This window comes from Eulemur rufifrons, chromosome 13 (genome assembly GCF_041146395.1).
Source record: "Eulemur rufifrons isolate Redbay chromosome 13, OSU_ERuf_1, whole genome shotgun sequence".
Taxonomy (NCBI): domain Eukaryota; kingdom Metazoa; phylum Chordata; class Mammalia; order Primates; family Lemuridae; genus Eulemur; species Eulemur rufifrons.
This window is the reverse complement of record NC_090995.1, coordinates 15,301,558-15,317,825: the sequence shown is the minus strand read 5'-3', so window position 1 is coordinate 15,317,825 and position 16,268 is coordinate 15,301,558. Positions and strand designations below refer to the sequence as shown.

Sequence of the window (16,268 nt, the reverse complement as noted above, 5' to 3'; positions counted from 1 at the left end):
CATGAATTCATTCCAGGAATGGGAGGAGGGTGATTTGGGTAGGGAATTGGAAAGTTCTAGAAGGGATCACTGACAGACCGTGGGGGGAGTGCCCATCTCTCTCTGGGTTTTGCCTTCTCTCGGCTGTGTCCTACAGGACCTGCACGTCGTGAAGATGGTCCTGGAGTCGGAGACAGGACTCCGTCACGTGGACGCAGGTGTAGACCTTGGCAGTTGATGCCTCCCCAGAATGGGTCCAAACTGAACTGTATTTTTTATTAAGATATTAAAATCCTTTATTAAAAGGATTTGCTCTGTAACATTTGGATTCAGTCCAAAGGCCGCACTCAGGGATCCAGAAGTCCACGTGTGGCCCCGAGGCCGCAGGTCCCTCCCCTGCATGAGCGGATTCATGGAGCCGCCCTAGCAGCTCCATACAGGGGACGCCTTGTCAAAAGGAAGGTCACTGTGGTGGCTCAACACAGCCAGGACACTGTTGAGTAGCGATTTGGGAGTCGTACTGTTTGATATGGCACCTGGTCTTCACTTCAAAACTCGTTTGCTGTGATAAGAACAGCTAATATTTATTGACGGCTTATTGTTTGCTAGACGTTGTTTTCTTCCCTTTACACCCCGTAAGGTAGATACTGTCGTTCCTTTGTCACAGATGAGGAAGCTGAGGCACCGGGAGGGTAAGGAGCTTGCCCAAGGGCACACAGCTAATGTTCCTTTACGTAGGCGATGGTGGAGCGATGGTGGAGCTCGTGTACCTTACGGAGAAAACCCGAATCCTACGTGTTCTGTCTCCATCCCGGGCCCCTATCTGCCACCTCCACCGTGATAAAATGATGATGCTCTGGTTTTCTACGCATTTGTAAAGTATGAACCAGGGCACTGTAAATTTTTGTTCTAATTTTTAGTAATTCTAATTGTTTTCTTCTTTTTCTTTTCTCAATTATTACTGTAGGTCAGTTGCTGATAAAGAGGCTGTTGCAACTTTTGCACATCAGAAGAACATCAGCAATCCGCCTGATATGTCAGGGTGGAATCCTTTTGGGGAGGATAATTTCTCCAAGTTAACAGAAGAGGAACTACTGGACAGAGAATTTGACCTTCTAAGATCAAGTAAGGGACACTTGAAGGCTTATTTTGCTTCACAGTAAGATAACAGCCCTGTTGTTATTCAGCAAGGCCAAAGACTGGCTTTCAGGTGGTGTGTAGAAAATTCTTTCTGTGCATTTGAGGGCAAAATTCAGGCCGTCTTCTTTTACATATACTGTCAGACTATGTTGTGTGCATTAGAAATCAATGCCTGATAATAGCTATTAAATCCAAGATTGCTGGTAGTGTGCCGATACCCTAACACTTAAATACTGCATATTTATGGATGTTAAACTCATAGTATCTCCAAAACATGGAAAATTAATGTTCAGGTAAAAAGGGAGACGTTATTATCTTACCTTCCTTAATCATTTTGCAACTCTGTCTCTTGCACACTCGGTAGAAAATGCTGTGGGTCTGAGATGCCCTTTGAAAGGGCCTGAAAGGAAACGTGGGCTCCGACCTTCCGCTAATGTTCTGCAGCCAGTGGGGACGTGAGGGCGGCTTTGTCGTCCTGAGAGAGCAAAAGTCATGTAAATTCTTTTTCACTTTAAATCAGGTATCTCAATGTTTTCACTTGGGATCATTGCCTTTCCTTAAACTACCTAATATATATGTCCAGCTGTGCCCTGCATACTTTGAAAATATTCTTTTTTGAAAGAGGGTTGTGGGTGTTTTGAGTGAGTTGCAAAATAGGAGGAAAAAGCTCACTTTCCCCTTTTGCATGTGAAAAGAAGGGCTTTACAGTTCCCAATTTCTATTTTATTTAGGAGCCTGGCCTTATGACAACATTTAATAGATGGAATGGTTTGTTTTTGTGTATATTTTATGTAAAATTTATAAATGCCTTGAATCCATGTAAGAGTAGTTGAGATTTAAATTTGTATTTTACATATTGGTTATATGATTATGAAAATTAAATTGATGACTACCTGTAGATACAAGAATGAGTTCTGAGCCCTTAATAAAGGTTTGTTAACTTTGGTAAAACCAATCTTATCTTATTAAAAAAATTTTTCTTTAAACCACAACTATTTTGTTTGGCATTTTTCCTAGAATTTATGTTGAGTAGCCCCAAAAGTAAGGTTTTAAAAAAGGAAATAACATACCTTTTCTTTCAGAGGGCTGGCAGGGGGGAGATGCAGGGAGTAACCAAATCATTATAATTTGAAGGATTATTTTTAAAGCAAATGGTATTAATTTTAATGTGTCCTGACCAGGGTTTGCTAAATCAGTGTTTTCAACTCCTTGGGTAAAATATACTTTAAAAAATCAGTTTATGGAATTGGTAAAGTATTTGCATTATTTTGTGTGTTATAAATATGTGTTATTCTAATCTCCCTAGAATTTGTAATGACACCCAAGTTTCATTTACCTAACCATAGGCAAGAGCAGTATGTGAAGATGTCTGTGTGTATATAACTTCATAAAATTGGGTTTAGCATGTAGAGTTCTTAACTAACTGCTTGCTTTCAAACTTCATGGTCAGATAACTGTGTAATTTGTGGATGCGTGTGTTTGTGTGTGTGTGTGTGTGTGTGTGTCAAAGAGCATTTGGACTTGATTGCAGTATTTTTATAAGTTATATAACTTATAATTATTTATAATAAGTATAATTATTATGAGTTCCAAGTGAAAGTACGAGAGGAACTTTGAGGAGGTCAGACTGGGAGCGACCTCAGCCACTTGGAAACCCGCCTGGCGTGGCCCCCGAGCTACTGGAATCACTGTCGCAGGGCTGTGTCCTTAACTGGGCACACAGGACCAGAAAACAGGAATTCCGATCCCGACATTTAACAACATTTAACTAGGTCGTGATTTCAGTTAAGTCACTCAGCTACCGTCAGTCTGACGTGCTCATTTATAAACTGGGCATAACGATGCTTATCGCCTCGGGTTGTCAGGTGAATTAACCGAAATAATTTGTTGAGTCCAGGCACTCAGTACATAAATGCTACTTTCCCTTTCCTCATCACTGTAGAAGTTCTAGTCTCTGACTTAAGAGGTTATTGGCCTTTAGCTGGCATTTAAAAATTGCACGTAAATTATCAGGTTTCTCAGTGGTAATTTAAAAATCAAAGTAGAAGGGGCTTTGTGAGCAGACAGGTCCGTAGCAGAAGTGGCGAATGACAAGGGATGGAAAAGTGTGTGTTTTTCTCTTAATAATTGATAGTCATTGTTATGGGGTTCGAGAGGTGAAATGTCTGTAATGATAAAGTTTATGATTATAAATAATGCGTAGTGTGTAGTTTAGGAAGATTTCCTCCCAAAGTTTTACTTAACTGTAAAATTCATTCGTCTTTAACGCCTCTTTGATTCGCGAGCAGTGAGGTCTGTAGTGTTTGATCTGTGCGACAGGGTTTGTGTCATGCCGATGGCCAAAGACCTCTTCCGGGCCTGACGAGTTTCAGCGGAAGGCTGACTGTGCGGTGAAAATTAACGGTTGGACAGCACTGGTTGGTTCTTGCCCCTAACTGCTTTTTCCACAGTGAATAAATGAATAATTGATGCATTTGAAATGCCAAATTGGATATTTTACCATAGATATTTAATAACAATTTTCTAAACTCTTTTCTAAAATAACTTACATTTGGTTTATGAAATGCTTTCTAGTGAGACACTGGAAACCTTTATAAGGCTCTTAAAACTACAGGCGTTGCCTGCATTCAGAATAATGCGTTGCTATTTGAGGTTTTATTTTGAACATGATTCGTGGTGGTTTGTTTAGAAACAAAAAGTGAAAAAAGAGATGCTGTCTGTGAAATATTTGTGTGTGTTATCCAGAAGTCAATGTAATATCATACTCATTTTGATATTTTAAAATTCTAAAATAATTAGGAATTGGTAACGGCTTTTTTTTTTTTTTAAATGACCTTTAAGAAAACGGTCGATTCCATATACCAGGCAAAAGGATTTAACATATAAAATAACATAGATTTTTCTTGCTTTTGCTTTCATTGTAAATGAATGTCGTTTATGGTTCAGAGTTTTTTACCCATTCTTATTTTAAGACCAAAACATTAAATCAAGAGAAAGCATTAGTAATAAAGCCTATCTCAATGATATTTTTTAAAAATTTAAGCTTGCATTTTATTTTCTACCAAAACATCCAGATTTGTATGTAAACTTTAGAAATCTTGCCATAATATTTAATATTGTCATATTTCAATATTTATTTCAATATTTAATGTGACAATTAAAATTGTCACAATATTTAATACATTAAACAGTAGTTAGAATACAGATGTTTGTTTTGGGAAAATTATTAACTTATATTTGTTCAAAAAGCTGTGTAGTTTTAGATGTTAATTAAAAATGATTCCTAATGTAATTAATATTTCTTGTTGATGGCAGATTTGTTTCTGTTTAAAATTGCATCAGATTAGCCAAAAGGAAGAATAGAAAAGACTCAAGACTGGGGTTGCTTTGCAGATTCTACTGAATGTGTTGTTTCGTGTGTGAATCCACAGAATGAAATAGATATCAGCATCTGAATCTAGAATCAGTTTATTGTAAAACATTCCCGTCCCCTTTTTAGCTAATTCAGACCTCTTACTGTTTTTTCAGTGCAGAGTGACAGAACTTTTCAAATATATTAGAACAGTTTCAAGGCTGTCAGATGAAGACTGTACTTTTTATCCATATTCATTAACCCTTTAGCCTTTTGGGCCATTATCCATGTATACGGCAGAATTAGCTTTGTAGAGTATTTTAATTTTGTGATGATATTATGGAATGTACTTTGATTCTAGGATTTTTAAATCCTGTATTTTTACCATCTATATCAATTAAAAATTTTAAAGATACTGTTTTTATTCACCAACACTCTTGTTTGGGGGGAGGGAGGTGGAGGTAAGTTTCTTACGTTGGACAAATCAAGCTCAAGTTTTTTCTAATCTAAAGGAAACCAATCATTTGAAAATGGTACTTAAGTACATTTTAGGGATAACTGTATTTGAAAAGTAGCTTTACATTAACCATTTCATTCATTTTTATTTATAGGTAATAATTAAAAGTTAATATGTATATTTATTTTGTACTTTGTGCCTTAAGACCCAGATTATCTCATGGACTGTAGGAATCCAAATTGTTTTTTAAAAATATTTTATTGAAAAATTGTTTTGTGGAACAATGAGAACATGATTCAGTTTTATTAGGAATTTATTCACATTCCTATTTTGAAATAATTGGATAAATGAAGTTAGCATAGAAATATCTCCATATGTTTACTCATGAGGACTCCTGTATAAGAATTAGTTCACCCCTACGTGATAACGTTTGTACTTTGTCATAATCGCACAGTGTTGTTTATACATTTACCAAATCAAAAGTTTATTATATCCCAGACAGTACAGTTAATCAAAGTGTGTGCCTAGACCTGTCGACACAGTTTTGCCAACTTAACAGTAGCTTGTTTATGCAGCAGCGGAGAAGCCTGGAGAGCGAGTGGCGATGAAATCTCAAAAGGCATTTTCCACAGCTTGTTGTGAATTGAATATTTTTCCTTGGGAGAAGTGGTCCAAAGCCTGGAAGACGTGGTGGTCAGTTTGTGCAAGGTCTGGTGAATACGGTGGATGACAGAGAGTTTCCAAGTCCAGCCTCTGTAGTTTGAGCAGCGTTGTTTTTTGCCATATGTGGTCTTGCAAGAGGATGGACCTGTTTTTGTTGACCAGTCTCGGCTGCTTAATCGCAAGCATCCTCATCATTTCATCCAACTGGTTGCGGTAGACATCTGTAATTGACTGACCAGGTTTCAAGAAGCTGTAGTGGATAATACCAGCGCTGGACCACCAAACAGACACCATTAGCTTTTTGTGATGAATATTCAGTTGTGGACTGTGTTTCGGCACTTCATCTTTATGCAAGCATAGTGCCGAATGGTTGTGATTGTCAAAAAGAATCCATTTTTCATCACATGTAACAATACAGTGTAGAAATGGTTCACCTTTGTGTCGTGAAAGCAAAGACAAGGCAAGCTTGGAGACAGTTTCTCTTCTGAGGCTCGTTTAATTCACGCAGAACCCATCTAGCCAGCTTCTTTACCTTGCCCATTTGTTTCCGATGGTCCAATATTGTTGGAATAGCAACGTCGAACCTTGCTGCCAATTCACACGTAGGTCGAGATGGATTCGCTTCCACGACACCTTTCAGCTCATCACTGTCCACCTTGGTCTCAGGTCGCCCACGTGACTCATTTTCAAGATCAAAATCACCAGAATGGAACTTCTCAAACCATCGACGTGCTGTGCGTTTATCAGCCGCATCCTCCCCAAACACGTCGTTGATATCGAGCTGTCTGTGCTGCTTCGGTTCCACGACGGAACTCAGATTCGAAGATATCACAAATTTTTGACTTACCCATGGGTTCACAAAAATTGCTCTAAAAATAATTTGCAAGATAATCACAAGCCAAAACATAGTTTTGGAAGAACGAGGATGTACCTGCACAATTAAAAGCAAAACAAAAAAAACAAGAAATGTCAAAGTGAAGTGTCAGAGATATCAACTGTCAAACTTAGTACTTAAGGAAATCGGACGTTTCGTACTTAATAACCTAATATGTTTGGGGCACTGGGGCCTCCAGGGCCTTGTCTTCTCAGGACTGTGCTTTGCGGACGGCAGTGTCAGTGTCACCCGGGAGCTGTGGACGTGCAGAGTCTCAGCACCCACCCACAGTTACCAGTCAGAACCTGCATTTTAACAAGTCCCCAGGTGATGGCCATGCACGTCCAGTTTGAGAGACACTGTCCTTGGGGGTTCTGCCCGGGCTTGACGCTCGCTCTAAGGTTGCAAGTCGATTTTTAGAGAATTCCAGCTCTATTTGGATTCCCCCTCCCCGCCCTGCAGTCCCTTAGAACTCAGGGTACCCTGAGACCAGGGTACTTTACCCACAGAATTCTTGAATACAGGTCAGCCCAGGCATGAGCTGGATTTCTCTGAATAGCTGTGGACCAAGGGTCTACTCTTAGGAATGCCTAAAATGTCTGGAAAAGGAGGCAGAATAAGTCCCAGAGAGTAGAATTTTGATTGCTTAAGGATCAGAGGGTAGAGAGACATCCTATAAAAATCGGGAAGTTCTCAACCGATGTGTGTCTGTTATGTGGGGAGTTTGAGAGCAGGGAAAAGGTAGCTAGGGAAGGAGGATACAGGAGCTCTTGCTCAGACGCACCAGTCCTGTTCTTGCCTGGGCATCTGGGCTCTGGCTCTTCCTGGGAATGTCCTTCCCCAGGAGCCCACTCCCCTGCCTCCCTTCCAGTCTTTTCCTGCCTAGTCACCGTGAATGTGAGGATGGCTCTGTCCTGCAGCCTGTGCCCCCTGCTTTAATTCCTGTCACCCTGCACTGCGGTGTTCTCTACAGCTGTATTTTTAACGTAATGTATACATTTCTCATTGTGCTCATCGTTTATTGTTTTTTCATACCAGCACATAAACCACATGAGGACAGAGGTCTTTGTTGTATTGGAGGTTACTGCCAGTTGCCTGGAATAGTACCTGGCACAAACTAGGTGCTCACATGTTTGTTGGATGAATGAATAAACTTGGTTTTTATCTGTGTCTCTGTGTGTGTGTGTGTGTGTGCTTGTGAATGGTTTGCTAGTAATGAAAAGTAATAAGAGAAGTGAATGATAAAATGTAGTGAATTACTTCTTACTGCCACTGAGAAATAGAATTTACCTACTTGATGGATGAATGACCATTTGCAATACTTTTTCTAAGTGTATTTTTGGAGAAAGTCTACCAAATATGTCTCTGTTTAGTAAGCTTTAAGTTCAGGTCTGATATGTACAAGTTGAAGAAAACTAGTGTTTAAATGGACCAGACTAAGTTATTTATTAGATTTTTAGGTTAATTGTATTTAGTGAAACCTAGCACTGATTATATTGTTAAACTTGGCTTTGTAACAACAGGTACTTATTAAATTCAGGACTACTCCCTGAAGCTTATAATAATGGACTTGGAATCTAATATTTTTCAAAAGGGCTGTGACTTTGTTTAGTTTTCACTTTTATTTGTACTGTATATCACTTTTTTGATTTAAAGACCGGTTTTGTTTTATTTTATTTTTTATTTTGTTTCATCTTATTTTTGCAGACAGGCTGGAGGAGAGAGCTCCCTCAGATAAGAATGTAGACCCACTTTCTGCTCCACACAGTCATCCTCCAGAAGATCCTTTTGGTTCTGTTCCTTTCATTTCTCACTCAGGCAAGTCACACCTGTAACGTCATCACTCGCATTAAAAAAATACACACAAGCATAACAACAAAAATCTTATTTCAATATAAAGTGAAAATAAGAAGCAGGTGTTACAGAAAATAGAACAGAAAGTTATTTTAGCCGTCCTAGTCTTCCTAGTGGTGGTCTCTGCGTTGAGTTATTCAATCGTACCTCTGCTAACGCAGAAAAATGCTAATTTACATAATAGAAACATAACTGTTTCTCTTCACCTGTATTATTGGATACTACTGGGGAAAAAAAACCCATGCATAAAAATGTCTCTTTTATATATTTAAAATATATTTAAAGATATATTTATATTTAGCTTTTGCTTCAAAATATATTTTCCTAGTTTATACATGGATTCTTGTATTGCATTTTTAAAGTATTGATTTTGTGTTTATCACAATCATTTTGTTTTAGCTACTCTTTTCTTCTTATATCCCTGTTTGTGGCTTCAATGCAGAATTTAAATATTGATATTATTCACTATTTTAAAATATTTCTGGTAGTAATTTCAAAGTAATTGCCCGGTTAACACTTGGAAGATACTAGGATGGAACAGAATCCCACTTTGGCCTAAGTGAGTTTTCGTGTGTGTATGGTTACAGTGGGAAAAACGAGTTTCAATCTTGTTAAAGGGGAATATAAGGCAAAGGGTTAGTATGTTCCAGGTAACTGACTGTCAGCCGTGTGTTGTGGTTCTGTTCCTATTTCTCAGGCAAGTTACTATGTAACATCATGGCTACCATTTAAATAATACTTGCAAGAATAGCAACAAAAGAAAAAACTTACAAAGTGGAAATAAGAATCAAGTGTTTAGAATTTCACATGAGCACACTGAACAGCTTTCAGCGTTCGGACTTGGTTATCTGGGACGTGCGGCTCAGCGGTCAGGGTGGTTTTAGTCGCTTCCGCGCTGCCCGTTTCTCTGCCGCCCTCTGCTCGCTGCCCTCAGGGTGCCCTGTCCCTGCCCTCAGGGTGCCCTGTCCCGAGTGACACGGCAGCAGCGGGAGAAGGGACCCGACTGTGCGCACTTACAATAACTGATTTGCATAACTGCTTCCTCAGACCTCCAGTACCCTAGGTGACAAAAGTGTTGTCATTTTTTAATTATACGACCTCAAAACGGTCTTTCTAAGCTCAGAGGAGCATCTACTCAGTGGCTTGAGATGCTGATCTGTGTGTGACAGAAAGCAGTGTCAGCTCGTCTCCGTCGCGTCTCTAGACGGGGCTGCGTTGTCCTCAGCTTCGCAGGGACCTGTGCACCTGCGGCTTTGCCTTCAGCAGCTGCCAAGGACCCCGGGGAGAGCAGGGCAGGGGAGAGCAGGGCAGAGGCGGGAGAACGGGAGGAGCTGCAGGGTGGGGTGGGGGAGTCTCCTGGGCTGGCCATAAACTTGGCCCAGGGATGTTGTAGTCAGCAAGTTTGCAGAGTCAGCTTCGCTGCAGCTGTTACTTGGCTTAACTGTTTCCTGTGAGGATTTAACTACGTTAGAGTTAAGCTGATTGAGGGTTGGAAACGCGAGTTGTCTTTGAATCTTGTGCGGTAGCCAACCTAACAACTACCTGATAATATTCATCGAATATAAAGAAGTATGACTCCATACAAATTCACACTCCTCAGTGTTAGGACAGTGGCCTTAAAGAATGTCCCTGATATAAATGCTGCCCTTCCAGAAAAATCTTCGTAGTGTGAATATGAGCATTGGAACGGCTTGGCTGTGAAAATTTAAGCACATAGACTGGGATAAAGGAGGTTCGGAGAAATGTACGTCCAGAGAGAGATGAAAAAGTGATCACTTTGCTATAGTAGCATTATTAATTTGATATTTATCAGATCTAAAATATATAATTAAAAGTCTAAAAATAATATATTGCCACTGATCTATTCATTATAAAGCTTTGAAATTCTTTGTCACATATAATTTTGAGGCAAAAAAGTATTGGAGGGTGTTCATTTTTTATCTAATAATAATTGACGACTGAAATAAAAGTTAACCTCCCACATAAGCTTTAGGAAAACATTGGAGAAAGAAAAGGGCGTTTTATCCAGTGAAAACGCACTCCACCTAGCACTGTAGGAAAAAGCATCTGCAGGTATCTTGGACCCGGACCCAAGCGGGGCAAGAAACTGCCCTCAAGCGTGTGTCTGTGTGTGTCACGGAGTGTAAGCGTGTGCGATCAGCGCCCGTCTCTGGATTGGAGAGTGGACTGAACAGGATTTAACTTCAAGTGAGCCACACAGATGCCACTGGAATGCAGAGTGGACCCGATGGTGTGGCAGAGCGGGGTGAGCGTTGGGGAAGCTGTAAGGCCAGTGCTGGCGCGAGTTCGAGAAGCACCAATGCCCCGAGTCCAGCGTTCCTTGCCCTGGTTTCAAAGAAAAAGTTTTAATCTTAACTTTGATGTGTTTTTTTTTTTTTTTTTTTGAGACAGAGTCTCACTCTGTTGCCCAGGCTAGAGTGAGTGCCGTGGCGTCAGCCTAGCTCACAGCAACCTCAAGCTCCTGAGCTCAAGGGATCCTCCTGCCTCAGCCTCCCGAGTAGCTGGGACTACAGGCATGCGCCACCATGCCCGGCTAATTTTTTCTATACATATTTTTAGCTGTCCATATAATTTCTTTCTATTTTTAGTAGAGACGGGGTCTCGCTCTTGCTCAGGCTGGTCTCGAACTCCTGAGCTCAAACGATCCGCCCACCTCGGCCTCCCAGAGTGCTAGGATTACAGGGGTGAGCCACCGCGCCCGGCCTTAACTTTGATGTTTTAATATTAAAGATTAGTTTTTACTTTTTCTTCATGTTTTCATGATTTTACATAATGTTTACATTAAAAGTTGGTTTTTATTAAGATAAGTATTTAAAAAGGTAGATTTCACAAGGTTTATAATGAAGAAAGATCACTTCCCTGGCTGTTCCTCCCAGCGCCCTTTCCCTGTTGAGACTTCCTGGCGTCGCTGTCTACTCGCTGCGTTTCGGTGTGTCCTGTTATCCGCCGTGTCTTGCCTTCGCCGCCTCCCCTCCCTGTCTCAGCCAGAGCCTGTGGACCGGACTGTCCGCCGTGGGGACTGGGGACGCAGCTGCCGCACACGGTCAGCTCGTCTCTGTCACACACGGTCAGCTCATCTCTGTAACACACGGTCGGCTCCTCTCTGTCACACACGGTCGGCTCCTCTCTCTCACACACGGTCGGCTCCTCTCTCTCACACACGGTCGGCTCCTCTCTCTCACACACGGTCGGCTCCTCTCTCTCACACACGGTCGGCTCCTCTCTGTCACACACGGTCGGCTCCTCTCTGTCACACACGGTCGGCTCCTCTCTCTCACACACGGTCGGCTCCTCTCTCTCTCACACGGTCGGCTCCTCTCTCTCACACACGGTCGGCTCCTCTCTCTCACACACGGTCGGCTCCTCTCTCTCACACACGGTCGGCTCCTCTCTCTCACACACGGTCGGCTCCTCTCTCTCACACACGGTCGGCTCCTCTCTGTCACACACGGTCGGCTCCTCTCTCTCACACACGGTCGGCTCCTCTCTGTCACACACGGTCGGCTCCTCTCTCTCACACACGGTCGGCTCGTCTCTGTCACACACGGTCGGCTCCTCTCTCTCACACACGGTCGGCTCCTCTCTGTCACACACGGTCGGCTCCTCTCTGTCACACACGGTCGGCTCCTCTCTCTCACACACGGTCGGCTCGTCTCTCTCACACACGGTCGGCTCGTCTCTCTCACACACGGTCGGCTCCTCTCTGTCACACACGGTCGGCTCCTCTCTGTCACACACGGTCGGCTCGTCTCTCTCACACACGGTCGGCTCCTCTCTCTCTCACACGGTCGGCTCCTCTCTGTCACACACGGTCGGCTCCTCTCTGTCACACACGGTCGGCTCCTCTCTCTCACACACGGTCGGCTCCTCTCTGTCACACACGGTCGGCTCGTCTCTCTCACACACGGTCGGCTCCTCTCTCTCACACACGGTCGGCTCCTCTCTCTCACACACGGTCGGCTCCTCTCTCTCACACACGGTCGGCTCCTCTCTGTCACACACGGTCGGCTCCTCTCTGTCACACACGGTCGGCTCCTCTCTCTCACACACGGTCGGCTCCTCTCTCTCTCACACGGTCGGCTCCTCTCTCTCACACACGGTCGGCTCCTCTCTCTCACACACGGTCGGCTCCTCTCTCTCACACACGGTCGGCTCCTCTCTGTCACACACGGTCGGCTCCTCTCTCTCACACACGGTCGGCTCCTCTCTGTCACACACGGTCGGCTCCTCTCTCTCACACACGGTCGGCTCGTCTCTGTCACACACGGTCGGCTCCTCTCTCTCACACACGGTCGGCTCCTCTCTCTCACACACGGTCGGCTCCTCTCTCTCACACACGGTCGGCTCCTCTCTGTCACACACGGTCGGCTCCTCTCTCTCACACACGGTCGGCTCGTCTCTCTCACACACGGTCGGCTCGTCTCTCTCACACACGGTCGGCTCCTCTCTGTCACACACGGTCGGCTCCTCTCTGTCACACACGGTCGGCTCGTCTCTCTCACACACGGTCGGCTCCTCTCTCTCTCACACGGTCGGCTCCTCTCTGTCACACACGGTCGGCTCCTCTCTGTCACACACGGTCGGCTCCTCTCTCTCACACACGGTCGGCTCCTCTCTGTCACACACGGTCGGCTCGTCTCTCTCACACACGGTCGGCTCCTCTCTCTCACACACGCTCGGCTCCTCTCTCTCACACACGGTCGGCTCCTCTCTCTCACACACGGTCGGCTCCTCTCTGTCACACACGGTCGGCTCCTCTCTCTCACACACGGTCGGCTCCTCTCTCTCACACACGGTCGGCTCCTCTCTGTCACACACGGTCGGCTCCTCTCTGTCACACACGGTCGGCTCGTCTCTCTCACACACGGTCGGCTCCTCTCTCTCACACACGGTCGGCTCCTCTCTGTCACACACGGTCGGCTCGTCTCTCTCACACACGGTCGGCTCCTCTCTCTCTCACACGGTCGGCTCCTCTCTGTCACACACGGTCGGCTCCTCTCTGTCACACACGGTCGGCTCCTCTCTCTCACACACGGTCGGCTCCTCTCTGTCACACACGGTCGGCTCGTCTCTCTCACACACGGTCGGCTCCTCTCTCTCACACACGCTCGGCTCCTCTCTCTCACACACGGTCGGCTCCTCTCTCTCACACACGGTCGGCTCCTCTCTGTCACACACGGTCGGCTCCTCTCTCTCACACACGGTCGGCTCCTCTCTCTCACACACGGTCGGCTCCTCTCTGTCACACACGGTCGGCTCCTCTCTGTCACACACGGTCGGCTCCTCTCTCTCACACACGGTCGGCTCGTCTCTCTCACACACGGTCGGCTCGTCTCTCTCACACACGGTCGGCTCCTCTCTGTCACACACGGTCGGCTCCTCTCTCTCACACACGGTCGGCTCCTCTCTGTCACACACGGTCGGCTCCTCTCTGTCACACACGGTCGGCTCCTCTCTCTCACACACGGTCGGCTCGTCTCTGTCACACACGGTCGGCTCCTCTCTCTCACACACGGTCGGCTCCTCTCTCTCACACACGGTCGGCTCCTCTCTGTCACACACGGTCGGCTCCTCTCTCTCACACACGGTCGGCTCCTCTCTGTCACACAGCTGTGCACACGACATGCACACGGCGTCCCCGCCCTCCTTCCAGCACGGTGTGGGCAGTTTTGGCTGAGTCAGTGTTCACCGTGCACAGTTTTGTGTGTGTGTGTGTGCGCGCGTGTACGGATTTGTTACCGCAGAGGCTTAGTCTAGCATGATCACATTTCCTGTTTTCCGTAAGGCTTTGTTTTTCCTGGAGTTAATTACTGCGTTTGTAACTTTGTTTGCTTAGTTTTTTACTTACCTTATCACCGATCCATCACCGCTGAGAAGTGTAAATTTCCTGCCAGTCGGAGGCGGCTGTCACTGTCATCTCTGCTTGGTCACATCCCCCCCTCGTGGCGCTCTGCAGCCTGCAGTGTTTCCTTCCTGGGTCTGCCACATGCCTACAATCCTCGTGTTGTCTTTTACCCATCAGTCTTTCCGCAAATTCCTGCATCTTCCTCTTTCTTGGTTTGTCAGTAGAGCTTTCCCGAGTTCCGGTTCCTGGCGTTGTTGCTTGAGAAGGCATGGGGGAGGGAATGTTTCAGACTTTACTGACTGGGAATGTTGCTTTTCCCTAAACGGACACCTGATTGATGATTTGGCTGGGTAAGTAATTCTAGGTCAGATACGATCTTCCCTGTGAACTTTACGCGGCCCTGCTTCATTGTATTCTGGCTTCTGACATTGCTGCTGAGAGATCTGATGCCTTTCTGTGTCCTGGTCCTTTCCGTGTGACCTGGGGTGTAGTCCTTTTCCTTCCTCTCTCGATGGACATTGTTAGCATCTTTATTAACCTGTTCTGAGTATTCAAGATATTGAATCTTTATTATGGATCTTTTTTATTCATTGTGCTGGGGACCTAGTGGACCTTATTCAGCCCGGAAATATACATTTTCTTGCTTTATATATATTTGGTGATATTCTTTTTTCTCTTTCTGGATTTTCTTTCTATTTTTTTTTTTTTAAATAAATCCTGTTATTTGGATATTGTGCCTTCCGATTGATCCTCTAATTAAAAAATTTCCCCCCTGTTTTCCAGCTCTTTCTCTTTTGTATTTGTGTCACAGAAATTTCCTTAATTTTATATTACAAACGTGACTTTTAATTGCAAATACCACCTTGTTTCTTGGATGTGATATATTTTCATGTCTCTGAGGATACTTCAGTTTTGCACATTTTGTTATGTCTTTTCTTCTCTTTTTTTCTTTGTCTTTCACTCTAAAAGTTCCCACCTTCCCGGATAAGGCAGCGCTTAAGCTGAGACTTGAAGGGCTTAAAGATCAGCCCTTTGCTGATCAGACGCGGCTCTGCCCAGGCATGAGAAACCTTTCACCCAACACGGATTGTACTGAGTATAAAACGCAGTGGGGAAGTGGGACATAACAAACCAGCCCTGCATTTCTTAGAAACAACCCACTCGACCATGATGTATTTTAAAAAATACATTGCTGGTTTTAGTTTTTAAAAGGATTTTTGATTCATGAAAGATAGTGACCTTTGGTTTTCTTTTCTTGTACCGTCTTGGTCAGGTTTTGTTTCAGAGTTATGCTGGCCCTGGGGAATGAGTTGCAAAATGTTACCTCTATTTTCTGCAAGAGTTAATGTATGATACATATTTTTTTCTTTCCTAAGTGTTTAGAATTTGCCTGTGAATCAAATCGGGCTGACAGTTTTGTTTGTGGAAGGTTTTTTATTACATATTTAATTTCTTTAATAGATAGTAGAGCTGTTTAAATGTTCAATTTCTTCTAGTGTAAATTTTGAAATTTATGTTTTTCAAGGATTTTTCCATTTCATCTAAGATACTGGATTTTATTGACAGAAAGTTTCCGTAACATTCTAGTATCATTCTTTTAAAATCTGGAGCATCTATCCTGATAATTCCTGATTTTATTCCTAATGGTAGTAATTGTGTTTTCCCCTTTTTACTTGATCAGACTTGCTAAGGGTAGGTCAGTTGTATTAATCTCTTTAAAGAACCAACTTTTGACTTTATCTGCTCTTTTAATTCATTGATATATGCTATGATTATTTTCCTTTTTCTACCTACTTTGGGAATAATTTACTATTCCCTTTCTCTAAAGTGAGTCACACAGTTTTTTGGTTTCCCAGTGCATACAAGAGTTATGTCTGTGCTGTCCTGTGGTCTGCTAAGTACGCAGTAGCACTATGGCTAAACAGTGTACCCGCCTTAATTACAGAATGCTTTATTGCTGAAGCAGTGCTGATGATTATCTGCGCCTCAGGGATGTGTAACCTTCGCTGGTGGCAGGTCCTGCCTGGCTGTTGGTGGCTGAGCGCTGACCGGGGCGGTGGTCGCCGAGGGTCTCTGCCCGGTT

General features: G+C 43.9%; 1 protein-coding gene across 5 annotated transcripts in view; it reads left to right on the top strand.

Moving 5' to 3' along the window:
- The window catches only part of BMP2K (BMP2 inducible kinase), a 102,004-nt gene that overhangs the window by 72,376 nt on the left and 13,360 nt on the right, over positions 1 to 16,268 (top strand). For 4 of the 5 annotated variants that reach the window (XM_069485446.1, XM_069485447.1, XM_069485445.1 and 1 more), the window contains 2 exons: positions 947 to 1,104; positions 8,173 to 8,283. In XM_069485446.1, coding sequence (XP_069341547.1) covers positions 947 to 1,104; positions 8,173 to 8,283 — 269 coding nt within the window. The remainder of the gene's footprint in view (positions 1 to 946; positions 1,105 to 8,172; positions 8,284 to 16,268) is intronic. The other variant, XM_069485443.1, reaches the window with a different exon arrangement.